Source organism: Cervus elaphus, chromosome 22 (assembly GCF_910594005.1).
Source record: "Cervus elaphus chromosome 22, mCerEla1.1, whole genome shotgun sequence".
In the NCBI taxonomy this organism is placed as follows: Eukaryota; Metazoa; Chordata; class Mammalia; order Artiodactyla; family Cervidae; genus Cervus; species Cervus elaphus.
The window spans coordinates 17,575,712-17,591,352 of record NC_057836.1 but is presented as its reverse complement, the minus strand read 5'-3'; the positions used below and the strand labels follow the sequence as shown (position 1 = coordinate 17,591,352).

At 41.9% G+C, this 15,641-nt stretch overlaps 1 protein-coding gene across 1 annotated transcript in view; it reads left to right on the top strand.

The window, feature by feature from the left end:
- Positions 1-15,641, top strand: part of LOC122679941 — a 405,877-nt gene that overhangs the window by 317,285 nt on the left and 72,951 nt on the right. Inside the window, 2 exon segments of the mRNA XM_043880800.1 lie at positions 8,650-8,964; positions 11,342-11,656. Of these exon segments, the coding sequence (XP_043736735.1) occupies positions 8,650-8,964; positions 11,342-11,656 (630 nt within the window).

The following is a 15,641-nucleotide window of genomic DNA, read 5'->3' as shown; positions in this document are numbered from 1 at the left end:
CCTCTGGAATCATGGACTAGCAAAGCTGGAGTCAGGTTATGGGGCTGCTCCTGGAGCTGCTTTGGGGTCTATGGTCAGTGGGTATGTAGCAAAGGCATGGATGGGTGTGGTTTTCTCTGGGTTCCTGCACGGTCAGGATTGCCTCCGACTGTGGTAGAATGGGTCTGGACTTAAGTCAAAAGGCTGTTTATAATCCATACTCAGGTCTGCAACTGGCCATCCTATTAACAGAGTTGCCAACAGGTCGTGCCTCGCTCTGGATATCTGGGCAGACAGGACTGCCCAGGACCACGGTGGTGCAGGGTTGGAGCACTATTATGGAGCTGATTCTGGGTCCACAGTTCTGTCTGAAGTTGACAGCCATGTTGCTGGGGACACCCTGTTTCTGTGGGAGAATGAGAGCAGGGGAATCTCCTCTTCTGTCATCTTGATGTCAAATACGAATACAGAAAAAGTGCAATAATAGAATTAAAATCAGTTAAATATCACCCCTTAGATTTTCTGTGATTCCTGTCTCAGAAGAAAAACCTGTAATAGGAACTGTTTGGCAAACTTGCAGTCCCATCAACTTCCAATCAGAACTCCCTCTCTCCCAAGTTCATTGACAAATCTTAGGGTTTCAAGAGAGATGGTTAAGACCACATCCCCTCTTCTAAGACCCTTTGAGCTTTCTTAACTCATGTTCTTTCCCACTGAAGTCATCTAAGAAATTCTTGGAATTTTTTCCATTAAAAAAAAAAAAAAACTCAAAATGGATTAAAGATCTAAATTTAAGACCAGAAGCTATAAAACTCCTAGAGGAGAACATAGGCAAAACACTCTTTGACATAAATCACAGCAGGACCCTCTATGACCCACATCCAAGAATATTGGAAATAAAAATAAAAATAAACAAATGGGACCTAATGAAACTTAAAACCTTTTGCACAACAAAGGAAACTATAAGCAAGGTGAAAAGACAGCCTTCAGAATGGGGGAAAATAATAGCAAAAAAAGCAACAAAGGATTAATCTCAAAAATATACAAGCAACTCCTGCAGCTCAATTCCAGAAAAATAAATGACTCAATCAAAAAATGGGCCAAAGAACTAGGCAGACATTTCTCTCCAGAAGACATACAGATGGCTAACAAACACAGGAAAAGATGCTCAATATCACTCATTATCAGAGAAATGCAAATCAAAACCTCAATAAGACAGAAATATAGATCAATGGAACAGAATATAAAGCCCAGAGATAAATCCCCGAACCTATGGACACCTTATCTTTGACAAAGGAGGGAAGAATATACAATGGAAAAAAGGCAACCTCTTTAACAAGTGGTGCTGGGAAAACTGGTCAACCACCTGTAAAAGAATGAAACTAGAACACTTTCTAACACCATACACAAAAATAAACTCAAAATGGATTAAAGATCTAAATGTAAGACCAGAAACTATAAAACTCCTAGAGGAGAACATAGGCAAAACACTCTCTGACATAAATCACGGCAGGATCCTCTATAACACACCTCCCAGAATATTGGAAATAAAAGCAAAAATAAACAAATGGGACCTAATGAAACTTAAAAGCTTTTGCACAACAAAGGAAACTATAAGCAAGGTGAAAAGACAGCCCTCAGATTGGGAGAAAACAATAGCAAATGAAGCAACAGACAAAGGATTAATCTCAAAAATATACAAAAATATACAAGCTCAATTCCAGAAAAATAAATGACCCAATCAAAAAACGGGCCAAAGAACTAAACAGACATTTCTCCCAAGAAGACATACAGATGGCTAACAAACACATGAAAAGATGCTCAACATCACTCATTATCAGAGAAATGCAAATCAAAACCACAATGAGGTACCATTACACGCCAGTCAGGATGGCTGCTATCCAAAAGTCTACAAGCAATAAATGCTGTAGAGGGTGTGGAGAAAAGGGAACCCTCTTACACTGTTGGTGGGAATGCAAACTAGTACAGCCACTATGGAAAACAGTGTGGAGATTTCTTAAAAAACTGGAAATAGAACTGCCATATGACCCAGCAATCCCACTCCTGGGCATACACACTGAGGAAACCAGATCTGAAAGAGACACGTGCACCCCAATGTTCATTGCAGCACTGTTTATAATAGCCCGGACATGGAAGCAACCTAGATGCCCATCAGCAGATGAATGGATAAGGATGCTGTGGTACATATTCACCATGGAATATTACTCAGCCATTAAAAAGAATTCATTTGAACCAGTTCTAATGAGATGGATGAAACTGGAGCCCATCATACAGAGTGAAGTAAGCCAGAAAGATAAAGAACATTACAGCATACTAACACTTATATATGGAATTTAGAAAGATGGTAATGATAATCCTATATGCAAAACAGAAAAAAGACACAGATGTACAGAACAGACTTTTGGACTCTGTGGGAGAAGGCGAGGGTGGGATGTTTTGAGAGAATAGCATCGAAACATGTATATTATCAAGGGTGAAACAGATCACCAGCCCAGGTTGGATGCATGAGACAAGTGCTCGGGGCTGGTGCACTGGGAAGACCCAGAGGGATGGGGTGGGCAGGGAGGCAGGAGGGGGGATCAGGATGGGAAATACATGTAAATCCATGGCTGATTCATGTCAATGTATGGCAAAAACCACTACGATATTGTAAAGCAATTAGCTTCCAACTAATAAAAATAAATGGAAAAAAAAAGAAAAATTATCAGAAAAATATAAAAACCATAAATGTTGATTATTTATAATGCTTATGTTTCTTCTCTTAGACAATCTCCCTACATGTTGGTATGCATTCTTATATCCTGCTTCATGATTTTCCTTACCTAAATCACCTGAGGACTAGCTCCTGGGAGAGAAAACTATTCAAAATAATAGCCTCACAAGTCTCAGGAAAATTTTCTAAGTTTGTCTGGAGGACAGATCTCTACTCTGTCATAGTCCATGTCTCTCTGGGGTCATTCTGTTCTTCATATGTCTGCATTCATATTTGAGTGCCAACACATTATGCAGTTTCCTTGGGCTCCATAGTCCTGGGCTCCTAAATGTGAAATTCACTTCTCCAATCAATGATAAATTACATGTTCCTGGTACTCAGCCATTTCTGATGATAGGTCTTGGACTCCGTAGTTTCCAGGTCTGTAGATAAGGGATTCATATTTCTAACCATTTTCAGAGTATACATTGTTGGGATACAGTCATCCCAAACTGACCCTGCAAATTCTTCTGAATTTCTCTTCAGAATCTTGTTCATGAAAATGGAATTCTGAAACCAGCTATCAACTTCTCTCTCCATGCCCCGCTCCTGGAAGAGAAAAGCATTCACATCATTGCCTGTGATCTGCTGTTTTCATTTGTCAAGTCAGGATCAAGAACATTCACTGGGTTTGCTTGTCTGTTTCTCTTAGGATTTACCCGTCTAGCTGAAGGAGATGGACCCTGCTCAGGGCGAGTAGAAGTTCATTCTGGAGAAGACTGGACCCCAGTGTCTGATGGGAACTTCACACTCCTCACTGCCCAGGTCATCTGTGCAGAACGGGGATGCGGCAAGGTTGTGTCTGTCCAGGGACACGTGCCCTTCAGAGAGTCAGATAGCCGGGTCTGGGCTGAAGAGTTCAGGTGTAAAGGGGAGGAGCCTGAGCTCTGGTTCTGCCCCAGAGTGCCCTGTCCAGGGGGCACCTGTCAGCACAGTGGAGCTGTTCAGGTTGTCTGTTCAGGTGAGCTGTAGATCAGGTTTATAACCTCTCCACTTACCTTGTTCAGGTGAGAAAATCAGAGTTTGCTGAAACGCTGTTTTCTTCTACCAATGTACACAGAAGTCCGGCTCATGTCAAATGGCTCCTCTCAGTGTGAGGGGCAGGTGGAGATGAACATTTCTGGACAATGGAGAGCGCTCTGTGCCTCCCACTGGAGTCTGGCCAATGCCAATGTTGTCTGTCGTCAGCTCGGCTGTGGAGTCGCCATCTCTACCCCCAGAGGACCACACTATATGGAAAGAGGTGATCAGATCTCAACAGTCCGATTTCACTGCTTGGGGGCTGAGTCCTTCCTATGGAGTTGTCCTATGACTGTCCTGGGTGGTCCTGACTGTTCCCATGGCAACACGGCCTCTGTGATCTGCTCAGGTAAGAGAGGGTGAAGGGCTACTGGTACTCAGGATGCTCCTGGAGTGAAATGTCCCCAAGAGAGATAGTGACAGGAAACTGGCATCAAGTCAGATATTTCATGGTGAAATGTGGTTCTTCTCATTGTTCATTCATTTTCCAAGTCAGGGCAAGAAGTGGTAAGGGGAAATAATGTAATTTTAAGCAACACTATTATTTAAATATAATCATAGAAAGCAATGTATAAGCAGTAAGTGTAGGCTTCAGTCATGTACCCAGATCAGCAAAGAGAACATTCCCAGCCCCACAGTCGCTGTGGCCTCACCATAACTGTGTCTCCCTCTTCTCCAGTTAAGACTGCTTACCTCACTTCTACTACCATAGAGTGTTTTGTCATTGTTTGAACTGTATATAAATTTATGCAGTGTGTTACCTTTTGTGTATAACTTTGCATCACCATTATATTTGAGATACACTCATGAGGTTGCTTATAGAAGCATTTTATTCATTTTTATTACAGTAGAGATTGTCTTTGAAAGATCACACGACCATGAATTGGTCCATTCCACAATAGATGGTAGAGATTTGAGTTGTTTTTCCTGTTCTTGACTATTACAAATATGATGCTACAACTTACCATGACAATGACTTTGGGTGAAAACATGTTATTTATCTTGTGTGTTTAACCTTTGGTCTTTCATTTTCATTTTTTTTAATGGTATGATGTTCTTTGATGAGCCAAGCTCTCAATCTTAAGAAATTGCAATTTATCAACTTCTTCCTTTACTTTTAATGCTACTTATATCCTTTCAAAAGAACTTTGTTTACTCCAAGACCATAAAAATATTCTCCAAGAGTATCTCATGTAAGTTTAATTATTTTTCTCTTGAGTAGAATTGTGCATCCCTTCTGCAATTGATGTCTGCATAAGATAAGATCAAGTTTCATACGACATCAAATTGACTCAGAATCTTTTTCTGAAAAGACTTTTTTCCCCACTGCAGTGCTACCTTTGTCATAAGAAGAAGAGCATATGTTTGAGTCTTTTTTAAGACTCTCTATTCTAATCTGTTGTATCATTTGTTTATCTTTGCACCAATACTGCATTTATTAATTATTGTAACTTTATAGTAAGTCTGGATAATTTTAATGCAAAGAGTTACTTTATATTATTAACTCTTCTACCTCTGTTGCTTTTTTGGTCACCTGTGTTGGTAATTCTTGTTCTTTTGTATATTATTTCAATTTTGGAATCAGCTTTTCATTTTAAAAAAAATGTGTATTTGTTTGATGGTGTTAGGCATTAGTTGCAGCATATGGATCTTCATTATGTCTTGAGGGATCTTCTGTTATGACACATGGACTGCCTATTTGTGAGGCTCCAGCTGAGATGCTCTGTGGCAGGTGGGATCTTAGTTCTTACACCAAGGATTGAATCTGAGTTCTCTGCATTGCATGGCTGATTCTCAATCACTGGATCAGGAGAGACATCCCTCATCTTGTCATTTTTCACCCCCAAAAAGGTGTATTTTTTTTTGAGATTAGAGTTAATCTACACAGAAATTTGAGGTGATTGACTGATAATGTTGAGTCTTCCAATTCATTGACACTGTATATATATGTGTGTGTGTGTGTGTGTGTATCCCTCCATTCAGTTAGGTTTCCAATTTCTCTCAGCAGTTTTGCCCATCTTCTGCTAGGTTTTTCTCCTAGGCATTTGTGTTTTTGGTGTTATAAGCACTTCTTTTAGTGGAAGTATTCTAGGAATGATTTATCTCTGATTTGTTTTTACCTTCCCCTTTTTAAATTTTGATGTAATTTGAGACTTACAGAAAAGCTGTAAGAATAATATCAGAATCCAGAAGACCTTTAGCTGGATTTCCCAAGGTTAGTATTCTGCTTTAATCTCTCCCCCCAGTTGATATCTCTCTCTATCTCTGCTTCTCTTTCATTCTGTCCCCCTCCCACCACATTTCTCCATGAATATGTAAAATCTTTCTGAGTTAGGTTGCAGACATGATGTCTCTTTACCTCTAAAATGCTCTGAGGGATTTCCTTATGTAACCACACTTCAGTCAAGTCATCAGACCACTTCAGCTCCAGGTGACATCTAAGTGCAACCACATGAAAGACTCTAAGACAGAACTGCCAAGTGGGATCTTTCCGAAATTTCTTACCCAGGAAGTCTTAAGCAAAATGAAGTATATATTTTTGCTTAAGTGGCTAAGTTTTATGGGAAAATTTATTATACAGCAATATAACCAGGACACGACTCCCTGGTGGCTCAGTGGTAAAGAACCCTCCTGCCAAGTCAGGAGACATGAGTTCTGCTCCTGGGTTTTGAAGATTCCCTGGAGAAAGAAATGGAAACCCACTCCAATATTCTTGCCTGAGAAATCCCATGGACAGAGGAGCCTGGTGGGCTATAGTGCATGTGATCCCGAAATGTATCAGACAAGATTGAGTGACTGAACAACAACAACAGCAACCAGGACACTTATTTTAAGACCTGCATCTCTAAACAGAAGACTGTTTGTCCTCTGATCTTCTCTTTACTGTTTCTGCTTTATGCCGAGTTAATGTGCTGAAACGGTCATCCTTTATATCTTAACATCGGCTGTTAAGTTTTTCAGGGCTAGGATTTTTATCTGTCTTTATTCTGTCAATTTCTTTTGTCAGTTAATCCCATGAGGCCTTCAATAATGGCTATTTAAATTCTCCATCAGATAGCTCTAGTAACTGAATAACTTGGGAAATTCTTTCTAATGTCTTTTTCCTCCTGGTTTTCTATGAGATTTCTTTTATATGTGCATTGTTTTTAATAACAAACATTTTAGATGAAAAAGTGGTAGAATCCCTTTGGAAAAGATTTTATTTTGCTTTTCCTGTTTATGGACAGATTTAGAGACAAAACAGCTTATTTAACTCATTCTTAGCACAATCGTTGGCTGAAAACAATTGTGGCACTTTCAGAAGCAGAGCTCTCCCTAGAAAAGGTGAACCCTAAACTGATAACCTTACTGTTACATTTCAACAGTACATGAACCGTGAACTTCCAGATGTTCAAGCTGGTTTTAGAAAAGGCAGAGGAACCAGAGATCAAATTGCCAACATCTGCTGGACCATCAAAAAAGCAAGAGAGTTCCGGAAAAACATCTATTTCTGGTTTATTGACTATGTCGAAGCTTTTGACTGTGTGGATCACCACAAACTGGAAAATTCTGAAAGAGATGGGAATACCTGACCACCTGACCTGCCTCTTGAGAAATCTGTATGCAGGTCAGGAAGCAACAGTTAGAACTGGACATGGAACAACAGACTGGTTCCTAACAGGGAAAGGAGTACATCAAGGCTGTACATTGTCACCCTGCTTATTTAACTTTTATGCAGTGTACATCATGTGAAATGCCAAGCTGGATGAAGCACAAGCTGAAATCAAGATTGCCAGAAGAAATATCAATAACTTAAGATATGCAGATGACAGCATCCTAATAGCAGAAAGCGAAGAAGAATAAAAGAGCCTATTGATGAAAATGAAAGAAGGGAGTGAAAAAGTTGGCTTAAAACTCAACATTCATAAAACTAAGATCATGGCATCTGGTCCCATAACTTTATGGCAAATAGATGGGGAAACAGTGGAAACAGTGACAGACTTAATTTTTTTTTTTGGGGGGGGGGTGGTGCTCCAAAATCACTGCAGATGGTGATCTCAGCCATGAAATTAAAAGATGCTTGCTCCTTGGAAGAAAAGCTTTGACCAATCTAGACAGCATATTGAAAAGCAGAGACATTACTTTGCCAACAAAGGTCCATCTACTCAAGGCTATGGTTTATCCAGTAGTCATGTATGGATGTGAGAGTTGGACTATAAAGAAAGCTGAGCACTGAAGAATTGATGCTTTTGAAATGTGGTGTTAGAGAAGACTCTTGAAGAGTCCCTTGGATTGTAAGGAGATCCAACCAGTCCATCCTAAAGGAAATGAGTCCTGAATATTCATTGTAAGGACTGATGCTGAAGCTGAAACTCCAATACTTTGGCCAGTTGATGTGAAGAGCTGACTCATTGGAAAAGATCCTGATGCTGGAAAAGATTGAAGGCAGGAGAAGAAGGGGACGGCAGAGGATGAGATGGTTGGACGGCATCACTGACTCCATGGATATGAGTCTGAATAAACTCCTGGAGGTGGTGATGGACAGGGAGGCCTGGCTTGCATTCAGTCCATGGGGTAGCAAAGAGTCGGACATGACTGAGCGACTAAACTGAACTGAACTGTTACATTAACATTGTTTATCTCAGACTTCATCACTAGGTCATTATTTAGCTTAATTCAGTTTCCTGTTCTTCAGCCCACCAACCCTCTAATCATTGCTGTTTCTACAGGAAACCAGACCCAGGTGCTGCCCCAGTGCAATGACTCCGTGTCTGAACCAGCAGGCTCTGCGTCCTCAGAGAAGAGCGCCCCCTACTGCTCAGGTGAGGTCCCACGGGACAGAAGTCCTTTCTCATCGCCCCTGTCAACGCCCGATTGTCCCATTTCTCTCTCCTCAGACAGCAGACAGCTCCGCCTGGTGGACGGGGGTGGTCCCTGCGCCGGGAGAGTGGAGATCCTTGACCAGGGCTCCTGGGGTACCATCTGTGATGACGGCTGGGACCTGGACGATGCCCGCGTGGTGTGCAGGCAGCTGGGCTGTGGAGAAGCCCTCAATGCCACGAGGTCTGCTCACTTCGGGGCGGGATCAGGGCCCATCTGGCTGGACGACCTGAACTGCACAGGAAATGAGTCTCAAGTGTGGAGGTGCCCTTCCCGAGGCTGGGGGCGGCACGCCTGCAGACACAAGGAGGACGCGGGGGTCATCTGCTCAGGTCTGTGCTGCACACTGTCCACAGGCTGGGGGAGGGGAGAACCTGGAGCCGTGGAGACGGGAGTCTGAGTCCTGAGGGAGATACACTGAAAGGATCAGAGAAAGAGGCTTCCTCGCATGGAGCCTGTCTTTCCAGCAGACGTGAAGACTAGGCGTTTTTACTTCCTCCTGCAGCAGCTGACGTTCTAGTCCTTTCTTCTCAGCACAGTTTCCTGGCAGAGCCATTTCTTAGAATTTCCAGTTGAAAGTCGGATTCACCTTCCCTTACATATGGGACAAAAATCTTAAGTCAATGGTACTAGTTTCTGTTTGCTTCTGTGACAAATTACTTCATAGTGGTTTAAAACAACATATATTTATTGCCTTAGAGTTCCGTAGGTTCAAGGTTCAATAGGATCTCCCTGGGCTTGAATCAACGTTTCAGCAGGGCTACATCACATCTGAGGCTCTGGTGAAGAATCCCATTTTTTATATCAGGTTTCTTTCCAAACCATCTGCATTCCTTGGCTCATAGACCCCCTTCATCCATCATCAGACCAGCAATACTGCACGTCTCTAACCATTATCCAGAGTCACACCTCCCTGGAGCCAGAGCCAAGAAAGAGTGCTTCTATTGGTTTGGCCAAAAGATTCCTTCTTTTTTTCCTGTAAGGTGGTCTAGTAACAGTTAGTTCTCTTTCACTTCATTTGAAACAATTTTATTAGACTATTTTGTGACAGCTATCATAGCAGCATGCATCTTTTCTTAAAAAAAATCAAAATCGGTGAGTTTTTGTATAGCCATCTTAATTTGAAAATGGAAGAAAGAAGCAACATTTTTGGCATATCATGCTTTATTATTTCAAGAAGTGATAGAAATGCAACTGAAATGCAAAACAAATTTGTGGAGTGTATGGAAGTGTGGTGATTGATCAAACTCATCAAAAGTGGTTTATGAAGTTTTGTGTTGGAGATTTCTCACTGGACGGTACTGCACAGTAGGGTAGACCAGTTGAAGTTGATAGCAGTCAAATGGAAATATTACTTGAAGACAATCAATGTTAAACAATGCAGGAGATAGCCAACATATTCAAAATATCCAAATCAAGCATCAATAGTCATTTGTACCAGCTTGGTTATATTATTTACTTTGATGTCTGAGTTTCACATAAGTGAAAAAAAAAATCATGGCAGTATTTCTACATGGGATTTTCTACTTAAACATAATGAAAACATTTTGCTTTTAAAACAAATTGTGATGGGTGAAGAAAAGTGGATACTGCCCAATAATGTGGAATGAAAGAGATTCTGGGGCAAGTGAAATGAAGCACCCCCAACCATATCAAAGGCCAGTCTTCCACCAAAGAAGGTGATATTGTGTATGTGGTGGTATTGGAAGGGAGTCCTCTATTAAGGGAGTACCTTCAAGAAAACTGAATGATAATTCCACCAAGTACTGTTCCCCGTTAGACCAACTGAAAGCAGCACTTAATGAAAACCATTCAGAATTGATCCAGAGAAAATGCATAATCTTCCATCAGGATAATGCAAGACCACATACGTCTTTGTAGGCCAGGCAAAAACTGCCACAGTTTGGCTAGTTCTGATTCATCAGCTGTATTTACCAGACATTGAAGTTTCAGCTTTCCATTTATTTAGATCTTCACAAAATTCTCTTAGTGGAAAAAAGTTTAAATTTCCTGGAAGACTATAAAACACACTTGGAATAGTTCTTTGCTTAAAAAGATAAAAGTTTTGGGAAGAGGGAAATATGAAGTTGGCTGAAAATGGCAGAAGGTAGTGGAACAAAATGATGAATATGCTGTTCAATCAAGTTTTTGGTGAACATAAAAAATATCTTTTGACTTAAAAACCAAAAGAACTTTCTGGCCAACCCAGTAAGAATGTGATTAGACTGGGTTCACATAGTTTATCCACAATAGTCCAACTTAATATCACCATCTCACAATTCTCCCCTTAATCACATCTGTGAAATCCCTTTTGCCAGGTAAGGGAACATATTCATGGTTTCAGGGATTTGCATGAGACATCTGCAGGTTTATTATTCTGCCACCTCCCCAATAACATATCACATCCCTTTCACACTCTCTTAGAGGTTTGGTCAAGATGCAGAATTCAGCACCTCCCCCCACCCCACACAGGTGCCCAGATTGCTCTTCCTCTCTGTTCACATTCACTACATCATGGTAGTAGAAATGTTTAAAAAGACAGGCACGAATGGAAATTCAAGTAAAAGGGAGACAGCTTTCAGTCTTATCACCTAATGGGTATCTCCTCAGCTAGTTCAGGAATGAATGGCCACTATTTCTGGGAGAGAGGAAAACCCAGGGTGCTGAGTGAAGTTCTCACCAGTCTTGATTCCTCCCTTTTGATCTTAGAGTTCCTGGCCCTCAGAATGGTGAGTGAGGACCAGCACTGTGCTGGGTGGCTGGAAGTTTTCTACAACGGAACCTGGGGCAGTGTCTGCCGAAGCCCCATGGAAGACATCACTGTGTCCATCATCTGCAGTCAGCTTGGCTGTGGGGACAGTGGAAGTCTCAACACTTCTGTTGCTCTTAGAGAAGGTTCTAGACCCCGGTGGGTAGATGGAATCTGGTGTCAGAATACGGATACCTCTCTCTGGCAGTGTCCTTCTGACCCTTGGAATTGCAGTTCATGCTCTCCAAAGGAGGAAGCCTACATCTCATGTGCAGGTGAATTACTGTCTGTTTCTGTGTCTGTCTTAAACCCACAGAATGTTAATAGTGAGATTTTATATTTTCATATTTAAGTCATGAATTTAACATAGGTCCACAAAATGAAGTTAAGACCAGTTCAGTTCAGTTGCTCAATTGTGTCCGACTCTTTGTGACCCCATGGACTGCAGCACACCAGGCCTCCCCGTCCATCACCAACTCCCAGGGCCTACTCAAACTCATGTCCAAAACATCAGTGATGCCATCCAACCATCTCATCCTCTGTCATCCCCTTCTCTTCCAGCCTTCAATCTTTCCCAGCATCAGGGTCTTTTCAAATGAATCAGTTCTTCACATCAGCTGGCCAAAGTATTGGAGTTTCAGCTTCAGCATCAGTCCTTACAATGAATATTCAGGACTCATTTCCTTTAGGATGGACTAGTTGGATCTGCTTTCAATCCAAGGGACTCTTCAAGAGTCTTCTCCAACACCACATTTCAAAAGCATCAATTCTTCAGTGCTCAGCTTCCCTTACAGTCCAACTCTCACATCCATACATGACTATTGAAAAAACCATAGCCTTGAGTAGATGGACCTTTGTTGGCAAAGTAATGTCTCTACTGTTTAATATGCTGTCTAGGTTGGTCATAGCTTTTCTTCCAAGGAGCAAGCATCTTTTAATTTCATGGCTGAGATCACCATCTGCAGTGATTTTGGAGCCCTCCAAAATGAAGTCTGTCACTGTTTCCATCGTTTCCTCATCTATTTGTCATGAAGTGATGGGACCGCATGCCATGAGCTTGGTTTCCTGAATGTCAAGCTTTAAGCCAAATTTCCTTTCCTCTTTCACTTTCATCAATAGATTCTTTAGTTCTTCTCTTTCTGCCATAAGGTTTGTGTCATCTGCATATCTGATGTTATTGATATTTCTCCTAGAGATCTTGATTCCAGCTTGTGCTTCTTCCAGCCCAGCATTTCTCATTATGTAATCTGCATATAAGTTAAATAAGCAGGGTGACAATATACAGCCTTGACGTACTCCTTTCCCTATTTGGAACCAATCTGTTTTTCTATATCCAGTTCTAACTGTTGCTTCCTGACATACAGGAAGCATACAGATTTCTCAAGAGGCAGGTCAGGTGGTCTGGTATTCCCATCTCTTTAAGAATTGTCCACAGTTTGTTGTGATACACACAGTCAAAGGCTTTGGTGAAGTCAATAAAGCAAAAGTAGATGTTTTTCTGGAACGCTCTTGCTTTTTTGATGGTCCAGCAGATGTTGGCAATTTGATCTCTTGTTCCTCTGCCTTTTCTCAATCCAGCTTGAACTTTTGGAAGTTCAGAGTTCACGTACTGTTGATGCCTGGCTTGAAGAATTTTGAGCATTATTTTGCTAGCTTGTGAGATGAGTGTAATTGTGTGGTAGTTTGAGCATTTTTTGGCCTTGCTTTTCTTTGGGATTGGAATGAAAACTGACCTTTTCCAGTCCTGTGACCACTGCTGAGTATTCCAAATTTGCTGGCGTATTAAGTGCAGCACTTTCACAGCGTCATCTTTTAGGATTTGAAAGAGCTCAACTTGAATTCCATCACCTCCACTAGCTTTGTTCCTAGTGATGCTTCCTAGGCCCACTTGACTTCACATTCCAGGATGCCTGTCTCTAGGTGATTGATCACACCATCATGGTTATCTGGGTCATGAAGATCTGTTTTGTATAGTTCTTCTGTGTATTCTTGCCACCTCTTCTTAATATCTTCTGCTTCTGTTAGTTCCATACCACTTCTGTCCTTGATTATGCTCGTCTTTTCATGAAATGTTTCCTTAGTGTCTCTCCTTTTCTTGACGAGATCTCTAGTCATTCCCATTCTGTTGTTTTCCTCTATTTCTTTGCAGGGATCACTGAAGAAGGCTTTCTTATCTCCCCTTGCTGTTCTTTGGAACTCTGCATTCAAACGGCTTTATCTTTCCTTTTCTCCTTTGACTTTAGCTTCTCTTCTTTTCTCAGCTATTTATAAGACCTCCTCAGACAACCATTTTGCCTTTTTGCATTTCTTTTTCTTGGGAGTGGTCTTGATCACTGCCTCCTGTACAATGTAACAAACCTCCATCCAGAGTTCTTCAAGCTCTCTGTCTATCAGATGTAATCCCTTGAATCTATTTGTCACTTCCATTGTGTAATCATAAGGGATTTGATTTAGGTCATATCTGAATTGTCTAGTGGCTTTCCCTACAGAGACTGAGCCAGAACTCTGTCAGAGTGTCTCCTGTGGAGGTGCAGGTCAGCAGTGGCCTGCTGCAGGGCCTCTGGGTGCAGCTGACCTGGGTATGGCATAAGTCCTCTTGGAGGAGGTTGCCATTAACCCCATTATAGAACCACCAGAAATTGCACAGGAGTGGGGAAACAGACACTTGGAGGGCACAAACAAAACCTTGTGTGCAACAGGACCCAGGAGAAAGGAGCAGTGACCCTACAAGAAACCAATCCAGAGATGCCCATGAGTGTCCAGGAGTCTTTGGCGGAGGCATGGGCAAGCGATGGCCTGGTTTGGGTCAGAGGCACTGAGTGCAGCAGTAGGTGCATGGAAGGAAGTTCTGAAGGAGGTCACCACTATCTTCATCACCTCCACCATAGTTTGGCCCCAGGTCAAGCAACAGGGAGGGAATGCAGCCTCACCCATAAACAGAAAATTGGATTAAAGATTTACTGAACATGGCCCCACCCATCAGAATAAGACCCAGTTCCCCTCAGTCAATCTCTCCCATCAGGAAGCTTCCATAAGCCTCTTACCCCTATCCATCAGAGGGCAGACAGAACAAAAAACATAACCACAGAAAATTAACCAAACTGATCACATGGACCACAGCCTTGTCTAGCTCAATGAAACTATGAGCCATGCCATGTAGGGCCATCCAAGCCAGACGGGTCATGGTGGAGAGTTCTGACAAAACGTGGTCCACTGGAGAAGGGAACGGCAAACCACTTCAGTATTCTTGCCTTGAGAACCCCATGAACAGTATGAAAAGGCCAAAAATATGATACTGAAAGATGAAATCCCCAGGTTGGTAGGTTCCCAATATGCTACTGGAGAAGAGTGGAGAACTAACTCCAGAAAGAATGCAGAGACAGAGCCAAAACAAAAACAACACCCAGTTGTGGATGTGATGGGTGATGGAAGTAACGTATGATGCTGTAAAGAGCAACATTGCATAAAAACCTGGAATATTAGGACCATAAATCAAGGCAAATTGGAAGTGGTCAAACAGGAGATGGCAAGAGTAAACATTGACATTTTAGGAATCAGTGAACTAAAATGGACTGGAATGGGTGAATTTAACTCAGAAGTCAACATGGAGTTGATTTAACCCACACGTTCTAACACTATTTTTTAAAATTTGTAGTTGACATATAATCACGTAACAGTATTAGTATTAGTTTCAGTCGTGCAACATAATGCTTATGTATTTGTACATACTGGAAAATGATGACTATCCTATGTTTATGTTTGGCTGTGCTGCATCTTCCATGCTGTGCACAGTCTTTCTCTAGTTGTGTTGAGCAGGGTCTGGTCCCTCGTTGTGCTCTGCAGCCTTCTCTTGTGGTGGAGCACTGGCTCCAGGGCGCGAGGGCTTCAGGAGTGGCTGCACACAGGCTCAGTAGTTCTGGTCCGAGGGCTCCAGAGCACAGGCTTAGTAATTGTGGCCCACAGTCTTAGTTGCCCTGCGGCATGTGGGATCTTCCTGGGCCAGAGATAGAACCAGTGTCCCCTGCATTCAAGGTGGATTCTTAACCACTGAACCACTAGGGAAGCCCTTACTTTTTTCTTGTGATGAGAACTTGTAAGGTTCTTTGTTACCAACTTTCTCATATAAGATACAGCATTAACCCAGCTACTGGTAAAGAATCCCCTTGCCAAAGCAGGAGACAAGAGATGTGGGTTCCCTCCCTGGGTTGTGAAGATCTCCTGGAGAAGGAAATGGCAACTCACTCCAGTATTCTTGCCTGG